Genomic DNA, 18,350 nt, shown 5'->3' on the forward strand with positions numbered 1-18,350 from the left:
GTCTCATGGCCAATCCATACAGTGCCATCTCCCTTGCCTGCAAATGCCTTAAAGTTTCATACATGGGAAAGCCTTTCAAAAAATTAAACATAATCTGTAAAGGCTCATGCTAACATACCACACACAGTGTTTTGGATAAAGGGTCATATCCAATTTCTAGAAAAGCAGCTTATATTAATCCTTATATCGGATCATTATTATCTATTTGCATGAGCACAATATCCTGAGTATTGCCATGGAAACTGAACTCAGGCAGAATAACCAGCAGACCATGAAACATTATTGATATCATTAGATTTGTATTACTTTGATGGTGTTGACAAAACTTTATGTAGCTATGGCTCAGGGTCTACATATGATATTATATATGCTACATTATTCCTGCTTGTTGTTGGCCAAGTTTGAATACAGAACAAACTTTGTTGTTGTTATCACCATCAAAAGTGGCGTCATCACATGGGGCATACACAAATTTCAGCTAAATACCTGTCCAGTTGATTTGGGAGAGGGATAATTATCAGGAATCAAGCACTTCGCATTTTTCTTGAATGCTCTCTTGTAAAATCCAGTTAGTAAAGCCAGATATATCCTTGGCTACTGTGATAGATCTTTCCTTCGAATCATAGTTTGCTGCAACTCAGATGTCCTGACCAGAAACATGTGGCGCAATATTTGTTGATGTTTTGACTGAAACAATTTCTGTTCATTTACGTAAATTATCTGCTGCACTTTCAACCAAGCAGATCAGAAGTTAATGCTTTTACAGCCAGGAATTTTCATTTTGATCTAGGATTAACATAGTCTTAGCCAAGAAGACATAATATGAAAAGGAGACTTTATGTAAGCAGATTTCTGTCTGAACAGCAGTGAATGTCTTGTGGCCAAAAATTCACAGCTTGTGTAGTTTCATGTTCAGCTATCATTTTTTTTTTTTTTTTTGCATCCCCGAAGGCTTTACATGACTATTAGAATATATAAAAAAGATTCTGACAGTACCAAACTTTGTAGTAGTTTAATTCAATGAATGTTTTATTTGTTTATTTATTGTTTGTATTTTTTTTTTTATTTTATTTTATCTTTAAAATCAAATTAAGAATTTTCAGCTTCAGAGAAAATGTTTATTTTCCAAAAGAGATGCAACTAGTTCAATGATTCACTTTTAAATTTAATGATGGGCTCAAATCTCATTGCAATGTAGGATTAGGACCACTTGGCCCCCAATTGATTTAAAGAGAGCCATGGGGACAGAAGGCAAATCCCCTCAAAGGGTCAATGTGAGTAAAAATGGAAAATGATTGAAGGTAAGGAAATCTTTTATAGGAGACTGATTGAAACATTTCATTCAACTTCTTGGCTGAGGGCTGTAAATCTGTTGTATATGAAGGCATGGAGCAAAAGGAGAACCACAGGACATGGAGGTCAAAAGTTTAAGCAGTTATGAAATCCAAAACATTTTTGTTTAATCTACGGACCTTGCCTCTGAGAAAGGATGAACCACGGCATCGCTTGCATGTCATTCTGGTTGTGGTTCTTGCAGGTTTGGATGTTCACAGAGGTGTGATGAATGACTGTTACAAGAGGTAGGACAACATATTTATGGTCTGCTATGTTCTGTTGATTTGCATAAATGACAATGTGAGTGGCCTATATAGCAACGGAATCCTAGTTCATGTTTGGTAACTTTTAATGTGGGAATAAAGCTGTAAGCTCATGTGGACTTTTATCATTTGCTGTTGACCTCATGCTGTAGATGATGTACAACAACTAGAGCGATGTGAACTTCTATGATGCGTAACAATGTGCTATTATCACTAAGCACTCAAGCTCAAACACTGAGCTTTGAGAAGTGCGTTTCTTTTTTATTATTATTGGTCATGAAATAGTAATATAACTTTTTGAAAGCAGTCATTAGAAGAGACAGCTGCACATTTTTTATGAAATATCCCTGGGACAGGAAAAGTAATTACTGAATTTATATAAGCTCACTCTGAGCCAGAAAAGTAAGGTATTCAGCGATAAAGTGCACTGCCTAAGGGACTCTGAATGTTTTCTCAAGACAGTTGTAAATCACTGTTTCTTATAACTTTAGATATGGGATTTAACTATATGACTTTGATTCTTACGTTAATCTTTTATCTTCACAATTTAATCAGACAGAGATAATAACCATCGATGTGATCAAGGTAAAAAATAAAAACAAAACAAAGACTATCTGGTAACAGCAGCGTTGTGTCAGAGCAAAATTCTTTGATGTTAACATGGAACTGTCAAAAAGCAAAAAGTAGTCTTTCCTGTCATGGAATGAAAATATTTTTGGGTTGTTTTTTTAACTCGGATTTAACTGCAATCAAAGTAGGTCTATTGTGATTGAATTATGGCATCTCTTTTTTTCCCCACTGTTTCTATTTCTTAAGTGACAACCCTCAGATGCTTTAAAAATGTTGTTTTATTAGTTGTAGTTGCTTGGACATCATGCCCCTATCCCTAAGTTGTAGATTGTGTGGCTGATAGGGTCATAAATGACTATGGTGATCACAAAGCAATATTACATATATGGGTAATGATTTGATGATTGCCAATATCACAAAGTATGCGAAATGATTTCAATTAGATTCAGGAGCCAGAATTCAATGTGAGGCATTATATCACGAGCTGATTTAAAACAATCACTTCCACACATATGAAATCATAAAAAACAACTAAGATTTTATTTCCTAGTCCAATCAGACATTTAAACGATATGCCATATTCTGTTTATTGAGCTTGAAAAGGGCAAATTACAGAGATGGAAAAAAATTTTCAGACACTTAAAATCTTACACAGTGTCAAATATTATAATGAAACATTTAAAAAAAACTTTTTAATGGCATTTTTATAACTTTTTTTGTATTTTGACAGTGACTGTACAAAAAGAAAGACCCGTGGAGGTATTTAATAGATATTTTCATTGTTGATTGATGCTATTGGATTGTTGGTTGTTGAATTCATGATCAATGCATAGATGTTTTGTTACACCCTTACTGCTGTGGTACTGCATCAAAGGTGTGAAGGGAGTTACTTTAAAATTGTTAGTGCAACTCACAATCAAAATAAAAAAAGACACAAAAAATAAAAGAAGACAACAAACATGTAAACTCCTTACCCTGTTAGAATCCTAAATATGGAGAGATAGGACATAGACAAATCTCTAGTTGGTCTATAGTGGAGAAGCATGACTCTGAAGAACAAAAATATTTTTATTAATCTTTGGATGCTGTGAGAAGTTCTGAATTTGATACAAGCACCATTTTTGAAAAAAACTTGGACAACAGCATCAGAATTATATAATATAATCATTAGATATAATAATAATAATAATAATAATAATTTGAATAATAATAATAATAATAATAATAATAATAATAATAATAATAATAATAATAATAATAATAATAATAATAATAATAATAATAATAATATGCATCCATCCATTCTCCACTCCTTAACAGGGGGTTAGGGTTGGCTGGGTTGCAGAGCCAGTAGCCTACAAAAAGAGGCCCAAATGTTTCTCTCCCCAGCCACTACTCAGGCCTCTTCCTGGTGAAACATTTCAAGAAAACTTCCCTATGGAGGCGTTCATGAAGCACCCAGATGCCAGAGCCAGCTCATCTGGCTCCTCTCATTATTACATGTGGACACTCTTATGCTTGAATGTGGTTTTTGTTCTGGACAATCCATGATGAACACAGAAGTTCAGTGAGAAAACCTTGTTAAGGTTAATCTCTGGAGAGTTTTTCCTTCCGATCACACCCTTCCAGGTCTCACTATCATTGCCCACATAAACTTTGAAGAGGTCCAGCAGAACGAGGGACTCCCCAGTAGGAGCACCCTCCAAAACACTCCGAAAAGGATGGATAATCTGAGATGGTGTGTAGGCACAAATGACAGTTAGAACCCACCCCCACCCAAAGGCAGAGTGAGGCTCCCCTCTCGTCTATTAAGTTGAACCCAAATGTACAGGCTCCAAACTGGTATACCCACACTGGCTTGGTGTCTCTCAAGGAGACTGGTTCCAGAACGCCAGCCATGTGTTGAGGTGAGTCCAACTGTAGCTAGTCAGAGACTCTTGACCTCATGCACCAGCTCAGGCTCTTTGCTCTACCAAAGAGGTGACATTCCATGTCCCTAGAGCTGTCTTCCACAGTCGAAGATCAGATACCAAGATCCCCTCCTTCATTCACTACCTTTGGCCACGGCCCATTTCACATTGCATCCAACCCCCATGGCCCACAACACCTCTTCCGGCTGAGCCCGACACAGGCCCCATGGGTGCAGGCCTAACCACCAGACTTTTGTCACCTATCCCCAGAAAAGTGACCCATGTCTAGGCAAGGGAAAAGTGGTTCCAGAGATATTTTTGAGCCTCACTTTGCCAGGTCCCTCACCTAGAGACCTGCTTGCCTCTGATGGCTGAAGCTCCCAACAACATGGCTCCTAGGAACAGTGAAATATAAAAACCCCTCCACCATGATAAGGTAGTGGCTTGTGGAGGGCTAGTAATAACAATAATAATATATAAGTAATATATCATGATTGTATCATCAAATACGTGTTATACTATAATACTATTTCATGATATAATCACTACAATACATCATTGCAGATGCAGAAGAAAGAAAACCTTTGGAATTTTGGTTTTATACATCTTTTATTTATGTTTTGTTTGTTTTAAGTGCCTTTCTATCACCAGGATGTTTGGTGTGTGTGTGTGTGTGTGTGTATGTGTGTGTGTGCCAAATCATACACTGCATGTGTTGTAAGAGCATGACTCCTTAGTAAATGAGTCCAGCTGCTAAACTGGCTTGTTTGCAGTACAGACCTCTAACTACTAGCATTCACTTCCTTATACATTTAAAAATGTGTTGAATGAAGCCAATAATTGTTTAACAAAAAGCATCCTATGTACACAATGCAGCCATAATATCATGACCCTGCCTAATACTGAGTATGTGCTTGTCATAGCATCAAAAGAGCTCTGATGTGTCAAATCATGGACAAAAATAATGTCCTAGTTATTGGTAATGGGAAATGAAAAGTAGATCATCTGGGCCCAATCTGGGCAACTGTCAAAGTAACAACATTGTCATTAGATAGTAATATCAATTGCTGTTTTAGTTGTCTGCATACTAATGGCTGGTGGTTACAAATTATACAAAAATATAGCTGAATTTTGGCCTGTTGGTGGTGTTTGATTGAAAATAAATATATTATTATATGAATAAAAAATTCAGGTTTCACCAAAGAAGTTAAATTCCATCCTGTATATGCCAAAGAACCCTGTACACATTATGCAGGCTTAAAATTTACTTAAACAGTGAGTTGGTGTAACACATGAAACCTCATTTCATATCACAAGTGCCAAATGTCAGTTATAGCATGCACCCTTTAAAGCACAAACCCCATCTGATCCCACAGTTATGCAATAGAAGGTGTTTTCCTTGGGAGAGTTTTAAAACAGTGGCTACATCATATGACTGTAAACAGGTAGAACCAGCTAGTAAAAATTCCATTTAGTTGACAATTCACTGATTTGCATATTACAGAAAAAAAACATGCCCACACATAAACCTGAGCCAAAGTAGTATTTCTGTCACTTTGACATAATTGATTTCTTTCTTATGGCGATGAAGAGGATTACAAAACTGTAAATGTTTTGACCTGATTGCTGAAAAATAGTGACTGGTGATCTTCAGGGCAGTTTGAAAAAGATCAATTTGATAGCTTTTAAATAAATAAATGAATAAATACTTAGATAAAACCCATTTGAGATCTGTAAACGAGGATATTGAAGCTGAGCTCATTTAAGTACTGGGGCAATTATTTTTCAGAGGACAATGAGACTTTTACTTGAGAGCCCACTCCCTCAACTCCTCCTACCTCCCTCCCTCCTCTTCCTCTTGGAATTGTTTCCCACATTACACCTCCCTCAATAACTCTTTCTCTGGCAGAAAGAGCCTTTGGCTGTAACTTTGCACTACAACACACAGATTTATTTAATCTGTAATTAATCTCCTGTCTTTCTGTCATTTTGCCTCACCCTCTCACTGAGGATGCGGTTTGTTCAAGGTATAGCTTTGAGGGAAGGCTGTGGCAGTTTCTGGTTCATTCGGAGGAGAGGATAAGAATCTACCTGTATTGACATAACTATACTCTCTCTCTCTCTCTCTCTCTCTCTCTCTCTCTCTCTCTCTCTCTCTCTGTCTCTCTCTCTTGCCTTTATTTTTCTACGTCTTCTCTAGCAAAGTGTATTTCTGAAAAAGAGGCTCAGGTGGAGCATCTTGAAATGTTTGTAGGAGTTGCTTGGTGCCACTGAGGTTAGAAGTACTTTGCATACTGCAACCCACAACAGCCTGATTGATGGGTATGTGACTTCGTCTTGATGTAGATTTTTTCAGAAACTGACATTTCCAGACTGACTACATCTGTTTATCCAAAGATTTTGTGTTTTTAAGGTTTTCTTTTCTGTATATGAATTGATTCTTGAATTTTTGTAGCCTTCAATCGTCAAGTGCTCTTATGTAAGGTTATTTATGTTTGTTTGGATTCTTAACAGTTGACTGAAATTCGTCATATTCAAGTCAGCCTTTGCCATAGGCAAGCTTAAAAGAAGGGCACCATGCCCAGTCTCTGCCACTGGCTGTGATCACTGGTATATCTTGTATCCCATTCAGACAAGTAACCATTCAGTGAGGCAAAGAAAAAAATAATGTAGAGAGGAAGAGTGCTGCCAGCTGCCAATGACTGCACCAGTAGATCTTTGGTAACCTGTTGGAGCAGGTTTTTCTTTCTGTATATCTTATCATTGGGCTAGCCTGGACAAGTGCCAGACACACATGCACACACATACACACATAGATGCACACAGAAAATGAGGATGATATTCTGAGCTGCCAAAATCTGAAACCAGCCCATCAACTATATTCATACACATTTAAACAAGCAATTTAATCCAAGGGCCTCATTGTCAGAGTGGAGGTGGCCAGGGAAGCATAGAGCTACGAGGGAAATGGGATCAGCAGAGGCAACAGGTCTGAGTGAGAATATTTAACTGAAACAACAGAGGGCAACCTTTCAGTTCAAAGTTAGGTGAGTTTATCTGTTGGTTTTCTGTTAGAAGAGTTATGGTGGAACAGTTTTGGCCACTTTTGCTGTCATGTACAAGTTTTACATACTTAAATTTTAGGTACATATTACATTACTCTATTGTTACAGTACTGATGCAGTACTGCAGTACTGTTGACACTGCTGTAAAAGCTGAATGATGGCTAATTGTTTTCTTATGTGTATGTAGTTCTGACTTTTTATACAGTGATGGAAAAAATGTATTTGGACAACCTTAAATTTTTTCATTCTCATATATTATCCTGAAATGTTTTAAAGCTTTTTTTTAGGATTTGCTTAGTAATTTGGCTGCGACTGTACTAAGAGAAATTGCACTTGATGACCTAAGAGTGATTCTTAATGCAATATTTTACAGATGCATGGGGTGTATGAAAAACCTTTTCCACCACTGTAATATCTTCTGATGACAAACATACATTACAGAAAAGGTTTTACATGATAACCAGTTTTGAATAAGTTGTGGTGATAAACATAAAAAAACGTGCTGAGGCCGGCACTGATTCTGACAGTTGACTGATGACGTGTGTGCTCCAGCCTTCTTTGTGCAAACTATGTGACTTTCTTCATGTTTTAGATTTGACTTTAAATATCTCAATGAAAGACTGCTGTTGTGTATACACTGCTCAGGTGTATGTACGGGCAAGCTTTTTCACCCACAAAAACTTCATAATTCTTGTAAACATATCCAGCCCACATGAGTACCATACAGCAGGTGTCTTATTCATTCATAAAGTCAAAACTCTGTAACTTGATTGCTGAATGGTAGTGGCTGGAGATCATCAGAGAAATGAAGAATAACATTTTTTCATTAAAGAAAAAAAAAATAATAAAAACACATAAAAGAAAATTATGTTAGAGCTCTGGAAAACAAGCTGCTGATGCAGAGTTCACCTGAGGACAGAAATAATAACTTTATAACACACAGATTTATTTAATTTGTAATGAATAATCCCTTGAAAGAAAATTATTGTAAACACATTCCAATACACACTGATTAGCACAAAGCAGGTGGTTCATTTATTCATAAGTTCTGGATCTTGTTCACATTGGTTTTTCTTCAAACTCCATATTTCCCTAGACTGGTGGGATTCATGAAAGAAAGGATTCTATACTGGATCCAAAAAGGTATGATCCCAATCCTTTGTTAGTTAGTCAAACCATTAAAGAAAGAATGGAGTGAAGCTAGTGTTGCATAAACAGCTTGCCAGTTTTTTATTTGATATACTGAATTTGAAATGTGATAGTAACTGGCCCTGCCTCTGCTCTTAACCCACCTCTTCTCAAAACCACAAAATTTGCATTTTGGAATATCACTAGTTAATGCATGATAATGAAAAAATTTTTTATGTCACATAGTGATAAGCATTCTGGCAAGTTACCTGAGATTCCAAGGCAAATCAAAAATTAAACCACTCCTAAGTTATATAACAGCTGCACAAGCACTGGCTATTCAGGAGCTATCTCTTTATACTGTTCAAATAATGTTAATTTCATTTCAACAAATGACAGCTGAATAAAATAATAGTAAAAACAAGTTTCACTCTCCTCATTGGTGAAAATGAATGTGAAAACACCAGTTTCTGAGATAAATGTACTTAAAGTTTTATGCTGATTCAACATCCTTAAGCTCAGTTTTTGTTTGTCTGTTATCTTGATAACATTTACCACTGCAATCTTCCAGAATCCTTAAAAGCATCTCACCCATACTGACAAAAATAGAAATCTGTAAAAAGACTGGTCTTTAGGATGTAACTGATCATCTTAGTAGATAAAAATGGCATGTCCTTGCTCTGGTTGCAAAATACATTAACACATGTCAAATGCTGTCAACAGCCATCCATGTCCTGCCATATCTAACAAAAAGGCTCTTCTAGGTTCTGACTCTAGGTTTTGCAGACTGAGTAATGGTATTTAGGATTCATGAAAAAGAGGACAGGTTCATTTATAATTTTTTAAATTGGTCTAAGATCTAATTTTTAAAATAGTCTTAAAGGGATCTGAAAACACCTTAAATTTTGCATTGGTTCTGCTGGCAGTGTGTCTGTCAAACAGATGAGAGGTTTGTTGCCACACTTCTAAAAAAAGCAGTTTCTCAGCTTTCACTTTGACACTTAAACCTCTTTTGAATAGAACAGAAAGAGATTTGATCGCTACTTCTATTTTCTTGCACACAATATACAGAAAGGACTGTTTCCACTTAGTCTGCCTCAGCACTGTTCAGCTTTACGTGACCTAAAGGCCATCATGGTTTGTTGGCAGTTTTAATGAGCTTGGTTTATGTCGAGGTTGAGGTTACCTTTACTGGAATCAGGGCCACGTGTCTTCTGCCTACGCTGGGATCACATAACACCTCTTCACACTCAGCCATATAACCACCTGACATATCCACATCCATTGTTGCCAGTTTCATATACTGGTTCTGAAAATGAACTCAACTATTCCCATGCATGGACTCATGCTGTCAGAAGATGCAGTATAGTGTGTCTCTCAGATTTACAGTAGAATAATGACTGGAAAATATGATCTCAAAGGATTCGTGAGCACAAATGCTTTTTCAAAACACTGCAGAATTGCTCAATCAAATATCACCACTAGATTTTCCCTGTTTTATTTGATTGTACAATTTAAAGAAATTGTAAACTTTTTTTTTTCTTTTGTTTCTTCACAGGATCAGATTTTCCCACAAAATGTCTCACTTGCCAAAGTTTTCACTCAGCAAGTATCAAACGCCAACCTCTCAGGTCAATCTACACACCTGTGAGCTCCAAGGGACCTCCTACCGGCAGATGGCAGAATCTCAGGTACAGAGCTGACAGGCATCTCTGTTTTAACCCAAACATACAATATGTAATGTTAAAAATACAAAACAAGTTCTGACTTTGCTTTGTGTTGCCAGCTGTTTCCATATTAAACTGTGATTGCATAAGTAGTGAAGTAGTCTTTGATGGACTTTCCAGGGCCCGATGTCTGAACTTGTCTTTTCTTTAAGCAAATCTAGAAACTGACGCTTTTATAATTGTCTATAATTTTCTTTCTTTAAGTATGAGTGTGAGTCAAGTTATATGCTGAGCCAATTCTCTGTGGTTTATGTGCCATCAGAGGAGATTGTTTGGCTTTAATCCCTGAAAGTCTCTTGGGATTGTTGTTTCTTCTTTGCCTAAATAGGAAAATGAGACAAGACTTACATGAAAAACAAGAGTTCTAACAAGATTCTCAACATTTAGGGTGACGTGTAATAAGCATCTTTGAACATTTTCCACTGTCACTCTGCAGACTAAAGAGGGCAGGGACATCTGCTTCTCTCAACCAGACAGCAACACTTTCAATTTGAGGACAGCGGCTCTGAACAGGAGACACAGTGCAGATGGGCCCATCAATGCAGGAGCAGATCTGGCTCCAGAACGAGGTCCTGCTGGAAGGTTTCACCCCTACCGTCGACAATTTAGCGATGGAGAAGTGGGGGCTGCAGGATGTCTCCAGCAGTGCTCCTCTTCTTTTAGCAGTCTACAGGAATTGTGCAACCCTGACACACGTTCACACAGCAATGACGTACGAAGGACCTGGAACCACTACAATGACAGCGTTCAGGTTTCTAGATTTATTTCATAATAACTGGGCCTGAGCCCTGAAAGCGGTGCGAAGGCCTATTGAAATGCAAGCGTTCATTATTCAGAATTCTTCTTCTCCAAAATTAATTCACTTTTTTGGGGGTCCTGAACATGTTCCAAAACTCACCTATGTTGTTCCCTTGCCAAGGGAATGCGTAAGATTTCGTACTTTGCCGTACTTGGGCATGTTTGGGTGGAATTGACTCGAAAGCGTCACCTATTGTGACAGCCCCTCTCTGCACCTCACCGATCTATGAAATTTGGTACACATACGCTACATGCCAAGGTGGATGAAAATTCCTCTCGGAGCATTGACATGACTTGACCAAGTCATGTCATGTCAAGTCATTTTGGTTCAAATTGGCCATTTTGGGGATTTACTGACATCACATTTTAAAGATATCCTCCAACAAATTTCATCACACTGCCCTCAAACCTGGTCAGTAAGTCCTGAAAGCATGTGACTGGAAGTTTTCACAAACTTTCTTAAAGAAGATGAACATGGAAGAAGATGAACATGAAACACAAAATTCATATAACATTTCATCAACTTTCACATGTGTTATGGCAATCTCACCCTGAACACATCAATGACAATATTTTGAACATTATGCATTAGTCCCACCCCCCTGGTGACAAAGAGTTATATTTTTACTCAAAGGCCTATTATTGACCTTATTGACACAACCAAGTTCAACCGTGGTCAGGCAGCAGAAAACAAGTTGATGATGTTTTCTGGTGAAACCTCTAGCTGTACATGGCAAAGGGTGAATTTTGATATGATGCCATGACAGCATAAATTTCTGTAAATCAATGAAATTTCAGCTGATCGCCATCAAACTTACAGTACATAAGCAAGATCCAACCCTGACCAGTGTCTAGGCCTCAGCCTCACCCATTTACAACAGGAAGGGATTTTTTTCACAGTGTGGGGCCCTAGTTCTTTATAATTAACATCATACACTTGAAAATGCTTCATAAAATGTCAAACCTTTACATGATACCACAATACAAAACTGACACACACACACACACACACACACACACACACACACACACACACACACACACACACACACACACATATATATCTATATAGATATATATATATATAGTGGACACTGCAATATTTATTTAATTAGCGCCGTCTACTGCATGGATCAGTGTGGAAGAAATTTGGCACACAGTTAGAACGTGTCAGGACAAACATAAAATCCTCTTAAACCTATAGGCTAAATTTAAAAGAAAGTCAGCCATTTTGAAAAAGTGCTATTTTTTTTTAGGTCATTTTAGCTTTTTTCTTTGTATTGCATCTTTACAAACTTCTACAGAAACTCCTACAGATTTCATCGTAGCTAGTTAGCATGTCCCCACTCAGACTTACTACTGTCGGTTGTCCGGCTAATGTCGCGTTAACCCTTAATAGTCTCTGCTGAGGCCAGAAAAGTATTGAAGATGCCAGCTGATTCACTGAGATTACTTCCAGGCGACTGAACAAATATTAATACAGCATAAGTCTTTGCAAAACATCTGTCACGATATTCTCCAACTTCTTCTTCTTCTGTTTGTTTTGAAAATGCGCTCCTGTTTTTTTCTACTACGTGACTTCTGTTTAAACTGAAATGACTTCCTTTTCAAGTGAAATTCGCTCTCACACACACTAGTAGAATTCCTTTCATACATATTAGTGAAATGCGATTTTAGAAAATTCACTATAGTGTGTGAATGATTTCAGTATAGTGTTTAAGAGTATTTCAGTATAGTATATAAGAGGAGATTTCAGTATAGTGTATAAGAGCATTTCAGTATAGTGTATGAGAGGTTTTACTATAATATGTGAATGATTTCAGTATGATATATGAGAGGTTTCAGTATAATGTGTGAATGACTTAAATTTTACATGTGTCTGTGAGAGGGTAATTCTAAATAATGTCTCAAACGGCCCCTCATACTAATACCTGTACAAGTGCTTACTGACCTGGGAGAATTCATTTAAAATGCCAATAAGAAAAATCTTTAAATTGTTTATTAATGGCTTAAAAACAAATAGTGTTACTATTGCACAAGTTTGCTCTCAAAAGTTTTCTTTAATTTCCTTATTTTTGCAGAGTTCATACCCAGAACTACCAGCTGTACCAGTGGAACCCTCCAGCTTTCACCCTCAAAGCTATCCATCATTCAGCTCACTGAGCCCTCTACAGCAGGTGAGGAAATATGCTGGCTGAACTGCAGAGGAATGCAGCGGACGATAGGATGTGCATAACATGTAAACACATGTGATTGTTATTTCACGGTTGCTATTATGATTTGAGCATATCACAATTTGTGCGCACACTGGATCAGAGGAGATTAGTCTTCTAATAGATGTCAGGTCCGGATTTTATTGTGTGTGTGCATGTGCTACACAGATCTCCTCTAAACTGTTTCCCAATGATGACCAACCAAATGGCTCCAAATACTCTGTTCAGAGTCTCTCCACTCCGTCACACCAGGAGTGCACCCCACAGTCCCTCTTCCCCAAGCCCATTTACTCATACAGGTAACATTGCATTATATTTCACGACGTACCACTAACACTATCCTGTCTTTATCATGAAGTCATAGTTGAATGTGAACAAATTTAAAGGTGATTATCTTTTGCTCTCTTTTAACTACTTTGATATTAGATAGTCTAATTATAGACCATTTTAAATGTGTTGTTTGTATAAGTATAAATAAAATGCTGATGTGACTTGGTTTCTTCATCACTGCAGCATCTTGATTTATATGGCTCTGATGAACAGTAAAACCGGAAGTCTGCCAGTCAGTGAGATCTACAGCTTCATGACTGAACACTTCCCGTATTTTAAGGTACTACAATAAAAGCTGTTCTCAACATTCACACTAATCTGAGTCATTTGACTATCAGGCTAATTGGCTTGACTTTATTGAAGAAAGAAAAAAGGGGTTGCAGGTCACTTTACAACTGTGATTTAACCTAATTAAATGAACATAGTTGTAATTTAAGATAAACTTTCTCGGCTTTTCATCAGATTTGTGTGTCTGTCTGTATTACAACATTTTTCAGACAGAAAAGGAGATTTGCAGAAGTGAAAATTCTGCTTATATGACTTCAAAGATTTAGTAGGATACAGAAACAGAGAATTAGTAGGAACCTACTTGCAGCTGTAATATGGAAGTGTCGTATCAGCAGGCTAAATACAACTTGGAAGGAGTAAAAAGAAGGGCCGTGTTTACACTGCTGTAAGATCTACTTCTCCAGCCCACTGAAGTACAACATTCCCACTGAATGATGTTATTTGTCTGCTAATTATATCTTCATGGAAAACGCACAAGTAAACTTTAGTAACAATAGTTTATCTTGATCAGTCACTCTGTTGCTGGAGGGTTTGAAACTGACATTAATAAACCACATAAAATTCCTGCCAATTCGCTACACAATATGTGGTTAAGAAAGCAGCTTGAAGATGTAATTTTGTGTGAATCCTAATGCTTGTGCATTAATATTAATAAAATGAAGCAGCTGCAGGGTTGGATATTTGAGTTTGAACCTTGCTTTAATCAAATCTTTTCTCCAAAACTATTTCAGCTATCAGTTAATCAGATGAGTTGAGACTTACTTTTGGAAAGAGCTCAAATATCTTCTGGCATACATTTTTACAAAGGCATCATATATAGTCATAGGAACCCAGATGTCTATTTATAGAGGTTACAGTAGAGATGGCTGCTTTCCAAACAGCTGCCAGAAATCTGAAATGCAGGCTCTGGAGTTAGAACATACACGAGGTAGGTAATAAAAATAATACTGCACTGAAAGGCACATGTATTTAGCAAAAATAGCTTTAAAGTACATCTAAAAACCTTCTGAATATAGTTGAGCATGTTTCTCTCAAGTTCAGTGGGCACCTGTTATTGGCATGTAGAAAGAATGCACAGCCAAAGCAGTTGCTAGCAAAAAATAATTAGTCTCGTAACATATCTGTCTGAACCTGATTTCAATGACTATAACAGTTTCCTTAATTTCTAAGAGTAAATACCTAAGTGAGGATATAACATTTGTTACTTTTTTAATAAGTTTGAGCTTCATTAGTATAAGAAACGTTAGTTTTTTTTATTACCTTAGAATTTAGAAATGTATAATCACAGATACCCATCTGCTGCAACCTGATGTTACTATGGTAGCCAAGAAGAGACAAACCAATCAATGACTCTTGAGTGGGATTTAATGACTTCCTGCGGACCATGATAGCTTTGGGATTGATGAAGGTATTAATTGCTCTACAAACAATACAGTTTGCTGCATTTATATTTCATGTGATAAATTGCCAACTGTAAATCACAATTTTGGGTTTTAGGTTGCTTCTCTAGTGAGTGAGTTATTTAAAGATTTTACTGGAAGAAAAACTGTTTGAGGGTCTAATCAGCTAGGTTGTGTTATGAGCCATAGCTGCTGTAGCAAAAGACCATAATGACGAAGAACAATACTTTTCTAATTCATCCAGTGCAGGGCTACTTAATTTAGTCCTATGAGGGCTGCAGTCCTGCAGGTTTTCAATGTGTCCCTGCTCCAACACACCTGACTCAAATTAAATGAATCCAACAGCATGTTAAGACACATCAAAAACCTGCATGTTGCAGCCCTCTTAGGACCGATTTGAGTAGCCCTGATCTAGTGCATTGACTTTTCCCACTCTATGTTCAGACAGCTCCTGATGGATGGAAGAACTCCGTGAGACACAACCTTTCCTTGAACAAATGCTTTGAGAAGGTAGAGAACAAAAATGGTAATACTTCTCGTAAAGGCTGTCTTTGGGCTCTTAATCCAGCCAAAGTAGAAAAGATGCAGGAAGAGCTGCATAAGTGGCGTCGCAAAGATCCTCTGACTGTTCGCAGGAGCATGGCAAGGCCAGGTGGGTCCACAAAGAATGTCAATTTTTTTTTTTTTTCCATAGAACAGATGTTTAACTTTTACGATTATAACCTGGAATAATATATTCTTTTTTACAAAGATGGATTTTAATATAAGTTTACAATATGTCATTCAAACTATTTGAAACACTTTTCATAGAAAATCTTGACCGTCTACTGGGAGAGAAGCCGGGCAAACTCAGGCCTTCACCATCTTACTCCACTACAGCTCCATTATCCAGAGCAACCCCCACCTACAGCATCTCCTCATCATCTTTTACCCCTGACCAGCTTCAACCAGTATACCAATCCATTCGGCGTTCACACTATGCCCATATTCATCCTCAGAAGCCCTACAACCTTTCCCCTACAACTTCACCTCCCAGCAACTCATTTTCACTGTACTCACCATGTGGACAACAGCCTCCAGCTGACGTTCCATCAGGCACTGAAAGTCTCAACTCACCCATGGCTGGGAAATTGCCACCTGTTTATGGTGCTGCCCAGCATGCCGAGTACACTATTAGACCAAGGAGCACGCAAGACTTACTGTTGGAGGGGGATGCCAATTATGACATTGACACACTCAACCCCAGTTTAACTGACCTACAGCTGCAAGGTAAGAGGATGAAGGAAATATGTGTATGCTTATTGTGGAGGTCGGATTTGGAATAATGGGAGCTTCAAAAAATATCAAAACTTTCAAATATTCACCTTAGTGCAGACAATATATGGGTAAAGTTGTATATAAGCAATATCATGTGAGGCATAGTTAGTGAGCATGTGAAGGTGATAGATATATTTTTCCTTTTTTTTGTTTTATTTTGTATACTTACAGTGATGTGTGACATGTGGGGACATGTAATAAAATATAATGGTTAAGGTCCAAAGAGACTGGGAAACAAGCTAGTGCCACACAGTCCTGCACATGCAATATGGCACCTTAAAGAATCAGTTACTCAGATACAGTTTGTTCATATTGAGAGTGCTGACAAGTTTATTTTCTGTCAAATGTCCAGGTAAGCTACATCTAGCCCTTTGTGATTCCTTTATTCTCAACCAGTCCTTGTCACAGGATATTTTTGACTTGTCTAAGCTCATTTTTTAATTAACATGCAAGATACAAGGACCTTGAAGCAGAAGCACTTATGTAGTTTACTTAAGTTCATAAGTACTGCTTTTTTAATGTCAGAAGTTCAGATGTAAAAAATTATTTACATAATTTGTCCATTGTTGCATATGTTCCTTGCATTCACTGTGAGACATCCAATGTTTAGGTAAATAAGAGAAGTTCAGAATAACAGTTTTCCATCTCACAGAAGAAAATGTTCAGTCATTTTAAAGGTCAGTCAGGTTAAACTCTTGTCCAATGTATGGGTATGATTGCAGCTGAGTTTAATCCAGAATTGTTTTTAAAAAGCTTCCATCCTTGGGCAAATCAGAGCAGAGTCCTTGCCGAGTAAAGCTAAACATTTTTCTCTAGCACTTATGTTCTGTCATTTCTACAGGTAACTTATGGGAGGAGTTAAGGGAAGACAGCCTGGGGTCAGAACAAAATATTCCTGCTACAACCTCCTCAGCTACTTTTGTCTCGCAAGAACACCATGTCCAGACCACCTGTGTGGAAGTCCCTTCTCCTCTCAGTCACACATTAGTGGGGACAGCAGCTTGTCATTGTAAAGCAGGATATGAGGATGAGGACACAGACAGAAACAGCTGGAATGAACTGCATCCTGTGGGTTATTCTGGAGTGGAGAGTTTGGCAGGGTACCTGACCTCCTGCACCACATCCATCTCTTTGGTGTAAACATTTGAACTCCCCACGCTTCCTGAAAAATAATGAACTTCTGTATAATCTGTGTGATAAATGGAAGCGTAAACGGAAACATTTTTTTCATCACTTACATCTGTCTGTTACGTTCATTTGTAATCGTGTCTTTATATTTACATTTGTTAATGTCCTATCTTTATTGTTTTAAAGTAATTTAAAAATATATGGATTGCTTCATTTTGTCAAGTGTAATTGCACATTGCTTTCAACGGATGAAAGATGTAAAAATTCAAATAATTAGAAAATTATTAAAATTGCCTTTTAGTATTTTAGTTATAGTGCATAAAATGACAATGTGAAAAACTCAGTTTCTCATAATTATTTATCTGTTTGAACCACAATTTTAATTTTTACTTGCAGGTAGATTTCTCCAGTGAAATAGGTTTAATTACTCCCAATTGCTAACAATAATTAACTGCGTCAAAAGTTCCCATAAATCCAGATATTTCTGGTTTACATGTCATTAGACAACCACTACATGTTGATATTTGTCATTTTGTTTTATGTAATATGGGCTGAGCAAGAGGTGGGCTTTCATTTGGTTATCCACTATTATCCACTATTAAACATATTTGCTGAGTGATGATAGGTGGTGCCATGGCAACAGTGCAGTAAGACTGTTGTCACAGGAGGTGGCAGCAAATACTCTTTGTAATGTGGAGCTTATTGCTTATGATGAATAACATTCTGCTGTAATGCTGCTGTCTGTATTTTCTTGTTTGCACTTAAGGATTAATGTTTACTACATCCAATACTTTAAATAAAAACAACAAAAAACAAGAATGCTCATGCTGAGGGTAGCTCAAGTGTTAAATGTGAACATCAGGTATCAGTTTACAACC

The 18,350-nt window shown here is 37.3% G+C and overlaps 1 protein-coding gene across 2 annotated transcripts; it reads left to right on the plus strand.

Moving 5' to 3' along the window:
* Nucleotides 1–6,298: 6,298 nt before the first annotated feature.
* Nucleotides 6,299–18,350, plus strand: foxn1 (forkhead box N1). 2 transcript variants are annotated; one of them, XM_041995850.1, is made up of 9 exons: nt 6,299–6,400; nt 9,830–9,962; nt 10,435–10,749; nt 12,878–12,973; nt 13,178–13,308; nt 13,523–13,619; nt 15,472–15,679; nt 15,838–16,296; nt 17,186–18,350. In XM_041995850.1, the coding sequence occupies exons 2-9, from the start codon at nt 9,849–9,851 to the stop codon at nt 17,482–17,484; spliced, it is 1,719 nt and encodes a 572-aa protein (XP_041851784.1). In that variant the 5' UTR covers nt 6,299–6,400; nt 9,830–9,848; the 3' UTR covers nt 17,485–18,350. The 2 variants fall into 2 exon arrangements, with proteins under 2 accessions (XP_041851784.1, XP_041851783.1); XM_041995849.1 differs by lacking the exon at nt 6,299–6,400 and adding an exon at nt 7,003–7,125.

The sequence above is a fragment of the Melanotaenia boesemani genome, chromosome 9, assembly GCF_017639745.1.
Source record: "Melanotaenia boesemani isolate fMelBoe1 chromosome 9, fMelBoe1.pri, whole genome shotgun sequence".
Classification (NCBI taxonomy): domain Eukaryota; kingdom Metazoa; phylum Chordata; class Actinopteri; order Atheriniformes; family Melanotaeniidae; genus Melanotaenia; species Melanotaenia boesemani.

Coding starts and splice junctions, on each gene's coding strand:
- foxn1 (XM_041995850.1), top strand. CDS start 9,849: ATGTCTCACTTGCCAAAGTTTTCACTCAGCAAGTATCAAACGCCAACC. Junction 10,750..12,877: donor ACTACAATGACAGCGTTCAG/GTTTCTAGATTT, acceptor TTATTTTTGCAG/AGTTCATACCCAGAACTACC. Junction 16,297..17,185: donor AACTGACCTACAGCTGCAAG/GTAAGAGGATGA, acceptor TCATTTCTACAG/GTAACTTATGGGAGGAGTTA.